The sequence below is a fragment of the Penaeus chinensis genome, chromosome 27 (genome assembly GCF_019202785.1).
Source record: "Penaeus chinensis breed Huanghai No. 1 chromosome 27, ASM1920278v2, whole genome shotgun sequence".
In the NCBI taxonomy this organism is placed as follows: domain Eukaryota; kingdom Metazoa; phylum Arthropoda; class Malacostraca; order Decapoda; family Penaeidae; genus Penaeus; species Penaeus chinensis.
This window is the reverse complement of record NC_061845.1, coordinates 17,499,788-17,507,287: the sequence shown is the minus strand read 5'-3', so window position 1 is coordinate 17,507,287 and position 7,500 is coordinate 17,499,788. Positions and strand designations below refer to the sequence as shown.

At 36.4% G+C, this 7,500-nt stretch overlaps 1 protein-coding gene across 1 annotated transcript in view; it reads left to right on the top strand.

Annotated features, from left to right (window-relative positions):
* The first annotated feature begins 3,277 nt into the window (after window positions 1–3,277).
* The window catches only part of LOC125039765, a 9,458-nt gene continuing 5,235 nt past the window's right edge, over window positions 3,278–7,500 (top strand). Inside the window, exons 1-3 of the mRNA XM_047634017.1 lie at window positions 3,278–3,390; window positions 3,773–4,407; window positions 7,307–7,499. Coding sequence (XP_047489973.1) covers window positions 3,321–3,390; window positions 3,773–4,407; window positions 7,307–7,498 — 897 coding nt within the window. The 5' untranslated portion in view covers window positions 3,278–3,320 and the 3' untranslated portion in view covers window position 7,499. The remainder of the gene's footprint in view (window positions 3,391–3,772; window positions 4,408–7,306; window position 7,500) is intronic.

The following is a 7,500-nucleotide window of genomic DNA, read 5'->3' as shown; positions in this document are numbered from 1 at the left end:
TAGGAAGTTCCTTAAACACTGCACTGAAGTGGGAGTTGAAGGGAGAGAATTATAGAGGTAAGATATATATATGTATATATATTTTTCTTTTCTTTTTCTTCTTTTTTATACAGCCATTCATTCCACTGCAGGGCATAGGCCTCTCTCATTTCACTATTGAGAGGTTATATGGCAGTGTCACTCTTGCCTGATTGGATGCCCTTCCTGATCAACTGCGGTTCGGCGCGCCAACATTTGTGCCACGGCGGTGACTTCCCCTACGACACCCGCGTTTGACTTCTCAAGGCGATATGCCGTTTTTTCACCGTGAGATTGGGCTCGAGCCAGCAGTCAGAGCGCAGGCATTTTGTTTTACGAACACCGCGACGGGGAATTAAACTCGGGACCACAAGGGACGAAGTCCAGTGCGCTAACCACTGGACCATCGCGGCAGTCATATATATATATATATATATATATATATATATATATATATATATATATATATTATATATATATATATATTATATATATGTATTACATATATTATAAATATATATTATATATATGTATTATATGTATTATATGTATTATATGTATTATATATATTATATATATGTATTATATATATTATATATATGTATTATATATATTATATATATGTATTATATATATTATATATATGTATTATATATATTATATATATTATATATATGTATTATATATATTATATATATGTATTATATATATTATATATATGTATTATATATATTATATATATGTATTATATATATTATATATATGTATTATATATATTATAAATATATATGTATTATATATATTATAAATATATATTATATATATATTATACACACACACACACACACACACACACACACACATATATATATATATATATATATATATATATATATATATATATATATATACATATATATAGCTTACCTCTATAATTCTCTCCCTTCAACTCCCACTTCAGTGCAGTGTTTAAGGAACTTCCTATTATTCCTATTTACTTTCTTCAACTTGTATTGGGGGAAATTTCTTGGACTTCGATTCACATTTGCGGGAATTTTGCCCCTTCCTGGTACTATTGTCTAATGCTGCTAGTCTTATATTACTATTTGCTTGTTTTCCCTCCGTTGGATACGAAAGAAAAAATCATTATCCACAATCAGCAGTATGCGTATTTATCTCTCTCTCTCTCTCTCTCTCTCTCTCTCTATCTATCTATCTATCTCTATCTCTATATATCTATTCATCTATCAGTCTACTAATCTAATCCATATTTGTATAAATATATATATATATATATATATATATATATATATATATATATATATTAATACACATATATGTACATGCACACACACACACACACACACACACACACGTGTGTGTGTGTGTGTGTGTATATATGATATATGAATATGTACATGGGTGTAATATATCATGCTTAGAAGTGAAGCCCCTTCTGGATGCGCCGCTGGGTGCCCTCCTTCCGATTATCATGTTGAATTCAATATAAAACATCTTGATAGTAGAACTAGATCTTTTGCGGAAATGCTTCTGTTTTGGTATTGTTGTTGTCTTTCCGTATAAATTATATCGATGTAAATAAATTATATCGTTATGAATATTAACATTTAAAATCATTTTTATATATTAATAACTGTCAAAGTCCTCTGACAACAGGACCCGCGCGTAATACTTACATACGCACACACTTATACATGCACAAGCAGATATGCAGTATTATAGGCATACCTTGTGTAAACGGCAGCATCTCCTACACCTCCGGCAGTTTCGGAACCTGTGGCACCTCCTGCCTTCTCCTCCAGGGTCGCTGTCTGTATGAACTTTCTGTCGTTCGCTTCACAGAGATCTGCGATAACGACAATAATGCTAATAGAAACCGCTTTGGCAAGAATAATGATAATAAAAGTGATATTATTTATTGGAAAAGTGATAACATCTACAAGCTAGTAATTTGTATTACATAATACTAATAATAGTTGTAACGAAAAAAAAATAGCACCTCCAACAGGAGTGAAAATAACAGTCATGATGATGGTATCATAACTTTATCAATAATGGCAAGATTATGATTATACATCTAGAATGATGTTGATAACTTTAACGTCAAAACTATGACACTATGATAACGGGGATAGTAATAGTAATATGACAATAATAATAATAAAATGAAAAGGGAAAGCAATACTCATAATAAAGAAAATAATAATCATAACACTGGTAACAGTGCTACCGACAGTAATTGAATAGTTTTCAATTTAGAATGCTCAAGTTGCCACTTAAAATCGTTTAAACGTGAACGTTTTAAGCATTTTATTAACTTAATTGATTCTTCAACTTATTATATATTTCATACTATTTCTACCAATCTGAATGACCTGATAGGCCTATTAAAGTTACCCTGCGTTGCCTTCTTCGCAAATGCCCTCACTTGCACTCTGCTAGGTTTCTATACGCTGCACCTTGTTTCCGGTTGACCTCTGTGACCTAGCACATGGGGTTCCCCGTGTTACTCATCCTTGGGTGTATATGTTCCATCAGACATAGCTCAGTTCATTTTGCAAAGTTTGCTTTTGCTTCGCTCTACACGTTTTATCTTATACTTTGCAATTGCCGTTTACCTTACGCAATTAACTTTTATTTGAAATCAATTTTAGTGACTATTATCGTGACTTACATTTCCATTAAAACATTTTGTGAACGGTTATTATGGACTTTTTCAATTACGCTCTTAGAGTAAGCTTTAAGTTTTAAGATTTTAATACGTTTTATCTAATAGTGTTTGTATATTTTAGTTCATGTTTTATTCTGCGCAAGTAAGCTGAATGTAAAAAGAGATATCATCTGAATTATAGTTGCCAGCATCCAGGAAGGGGTTGGTACTAGCGGGCCCCAGGCTGCTGACTATTTACTTGATACACCACAGTTGTAATGACGTCTACTTTTTTAAACACAAATGTGAAAGAAAAGGCGGTATTCTTTCCACGCCTTTTGAAGCCAAGCCGGATCCTCTGCTGCAGAGGATCCAAGTTCGAGTGGCCACCGTGGAAGCTTTTCACCGTGATGCTGTTACTGGAGCATCCAACGAAGAGGATTATTGTAAAAGGAATCCTCGGCTGGGCGAGGGAGCAGCTGTAATCAGAAATCTGAGATCCGGCTTGAGCAATGACGTCATGCGGAGCGTAAATATCTCCATCCAGATGAGGGAGATACACGTGGAGGATGAGCAGCTGTCCTCGAGTCCTGCAGTTGCTCCTTCGATTTCAAAGAGGCAGGACGCGACTATGCTGGTGCTGTGGACCCTGACGTTGGGGTCCCTGCTGGTGCTGAACGGCGGCTACGCTGTGAAGGACGGTGAGGAATCTCAGCAACATTCTTGATGGCAAACAGTGAAGCTCTGTAGATAACACTAAACAATTGGCACCATTCAGCAAGTTCAATTATCTTATATCAACTTTAATTCTCGTTGTTTCTGTGCCTAGCGTTTTGAATGTCCGCCTTCTTGCGTAGACAACTGAGAAAAAAAAAAACTGAGTGGGTCAATGCTAATATGCAAGCATGTGGCAAATTTAGTGACGTGTATATTCCTTGCTAATATTCTTTGCGCACTTTTATGAAAATCTCTTGACTTTTCTTTCAGAGTACGCCTTTGGTTTAAAAACTGACAGTGATTGACGAATATTAGTCATATTATTTCATTATTTAAAAAAAAAAATCCTCTTTGTCTTCCTGTCAGGCTGCGTCGTGCAGGACTCTCTGGACTTTGAAGACCTCGCAGTTGGATCTGTCAGGTTCAAAGCCTACGTTCCTCCGAGCGGCAGCATCTTCAAGGTCAAGCTGACGTGCGACGGCGACTGGCACAGCGACTCGTTTAATGTGTCCAGTAACAGCGTCACGATGAAGAGCTTTCACGATGACAACTTGAACTCCACGGTGATGCCAGCACCGCCAGCTGAAGAGGGATGGACGGACCTTGAGCTGAAATTCAGCGACACTTACGAGCTGCTCGATGGCCAAGGCCAGTCGTGGATCGGCAAGGAAATTTCTCCCAAATGCAAGTTGAAGAAAGTAAAGGTAAGCGATGGGAGGTTCGCCAAACACTGCCCTGAAGGGACGCTTAAGTGGGAGGTCGAGGGGGAGAAGTGTGCCTTCGTGCCTCTCCCTCACTCCGAGAATCACCACACGCTGAATCTCACGCTGATGTCCAAGGACAACTTCAAGCCCGTTTTCCACCTCGGAGGCGTCGAAGTTGAGCTGGGCATGAGGGAGGGCTCTGTGGTGGCTGCAGGGGAAGGCAATTCCCCGCTGAAGCCACCGACGCAGAGGATCCGCCTTGGCCTCAAAAGGCGAGGAAAGAACACTTCCTTTACGGTATGGCGACCGCCTTTTCTTTCACATTTGTGTTTAAAAATGTAGACGTCATTGCAGCTGTGGTGTATCAAGTAAATAGTCAGCAGCCTGGGGCCCGCTAGTACCAACCCCTTCCTGGATGCTGGCAACTAGGATAAAAGTCTAAGCCCGATTATACAGGATGATTCCTCCTTTTCCGTTTAGCTAACTTGAATATACACACAAAGCAAAACATGAACTAAATATTAAAAATAGATAGAAATAAGGATATCGTAATAGAAAGACACAACAACTTAATGTTACGTAACCTTGCGTGACAAATACATGAAACTTCCAAGTTCAGTGCCAGCTGAAAGTTTACTTCAAATAGTCCAAAATGAATGCAGGTATATAAAATAGTCACTGAAAGTGCTTCTCAAATAAAAGCAAATTACGTAAGATAAAAGACTATTGAAAACTTCACTAATGAGATATATTATATATCAATTCCTATTAAGGCATGTTCATCTCTCATAACTGTGAGAAGTCACACAAAGCTGACTAGCTTAAACTGAATGAATTCCGCGGGTTCTTGGGCCATACATACAAACAATATGGCGTCATATGACACGGTTATCAATTATATTAGCGAAAATCAAATGGAAAAGTAAAAATATTAGGAAAGATGCGGAGTACAATTACAAACATGAGAAAACAATCACAGTTGCTTCCGGACGGCAGAGTGCAGGAGTGAGATCGTGGGATAACTTAGATATGCAAAACATTCATAACTGTGTTGAGAGTTCTTTAAAATTTCTCCAACAAATTATTGGGCTTTAGGGATATTACCAAGATTATATTTTTTCCAACAAAAGAAGCAAAGAACTGGATTTTTGTTTATTACTGTACTAATAGTGATGATTAAACGAACTTGCCGCTATTATTATTATAATGTTTTTACAAATATTAGTAGTAGTTTACTGTTATTTCTTTGCAAATATTATAATACTCATTATTGTAATTGTAACAGTTGCGTAAAGCTCTTCGTTGCTATCAAAGACTACTGGCTACATTTTGTTACAGGTCTTGATATCTTTGTATATAAAGGCTATCATTATTGCAATACGTTCATACGTCAGTAATTTCTGATTTTATAAAGGGGTATTTACATGATTTCAGTTAGTTTTATGAGAATCAAACGCTATTTTTGTTTCACCAAAAGCATTTATTTTACTAGAGGACTGGTGATTCCTCAGAAATGTTGGATTTTGTTGCTCAATAATAATCATATACTATAATGAAGTTCGTATGAATGACTTTATTGAGATAATTACAAAATGTCATCAGACACTGCTTATCTATGCATCACCTACATATATCAATAATCACTATGCAGTCAGTATGAAAAAAAAAAAAATCACTTTTCCCTTCAATCCTTCGTTTATATGCCTTTTTTATATTGACACCAAATTATCTATGTCACACACGCTTCAAATCCACAATTAGTCGCTCACACTCCTAATTGTGACAAAGAATAACGTTACGCATTACCTTCCAATCATCATTTCCTCCACTGCACAACTTTTGCATAAAATTTATTTCTTTCAAAACATGTTTATACTTAAAGAAATTAATGTTCCTTATCATTAAGGAATATTGCGTCATCAGTCGGGGTGAAGCTTACGAATTATTTAAATGTTGCTGAATTGTCGGCGTTCTTATGGACGTCAATGAACAATGAGGCACCACCTTTTTAACTTGCGTTAGTTCCATGTAATGCTCTCCTTCAGCATCTGTCTTGGGTGCATATAAGACTCAAATGACATTATATCATGTCTCTCAATTTCAACTTTTGGTCTAAATGTTTTCTTCACTGATTCCCAACACTCTCTTGGCAATATTTATGTTAGTTATGGTCGTAAGTCATTACTTCTTAGACCTGTTCTACTTAACCATATAATTAATTGCAGTATGACAATTGCATTTCCACTGGAGCACTTTCACTTTCTTTGTCAGAATTAATTCTTGATAACATGTCACACTGTGTGTGGCCTTTGCAGTTGTGATTCTTGTGTCGTGTCATGATCAGTCTGATGGGACATACGTGCAAGCGATGTAATTAACACGGTTAACCCCAAGTGCTAGGTCACAGAGGTCAACCGAAAACATGGGGCGCAGCGTATAGAAGCCTATCAGGGTGCAAGTGAGGGCATTTACGAAGAAGGCAACACCTCAATAGGCCTACCAGGTATTCAGATTAGCAGAAATAACATCAGAATTATTAAAAAAATATATATGATCGGTAAAGAGAGCTTCAAGAAATACGTTCAGATATAACCGATTTTATTAGGCAACTTGAATAGAAACATCCTCTGTACACCTGCCGCTTTAGTTTTGATAAATTTAATAGTTTTGGAATGATAATAAATGTCTATTTCCGATCGACAACATTTTCATGTCAGAATTATTGAAATACCGTCGTTAGCAGTTACCACCATTATGATTATTTTATTTATTATGATCATTACTGTCATTTTCATTCTTAAATGTTCTTATAGTTATAATGTCAGTATGACTATCATTATCATCACTATTATCATAATCAATTCAACCGGTTTCCATTTTCATGTTTTGACTATCCTCGTTATCATATGTGGCCCATTAGTTTTGTTTTTAAAGTTAAAGTTATTATTATCATTCTAGGTATATTATCATAATCATACTATTGACGTAATTATGATATTATTTCTGATGTTTCCTTTTCTGTTACAAGTGGTATCCTTTTTTCGTTATAATTAGTTTTAGTATTATGGTAATCAAAATCATTAGCTTGTAGGTGTTATCACTGTTTCCATTAATACTATTACGTTTATAATATTTGTTTTCATTATTATTAACGGTATCGCTGGGTGGCTTGCCGCACATTTCTTCCTTTCTGCAGATGACAACAGGCGAGTCTTTGCCCAGCTTCCTGTACCAGGCGGTCCTTGCAAGTGAGACCCGACATGTGAATGTCTGTGAAGCGAGCGACGGGAAGTTCATACTGACAGCGACCCAGGAGGAGAAGGCAGGAGGTGCCACAGGCTCCGAAACTGCCGGAGGTGCAGGAGATGCTGTAAGAAAGTTGACATAAGG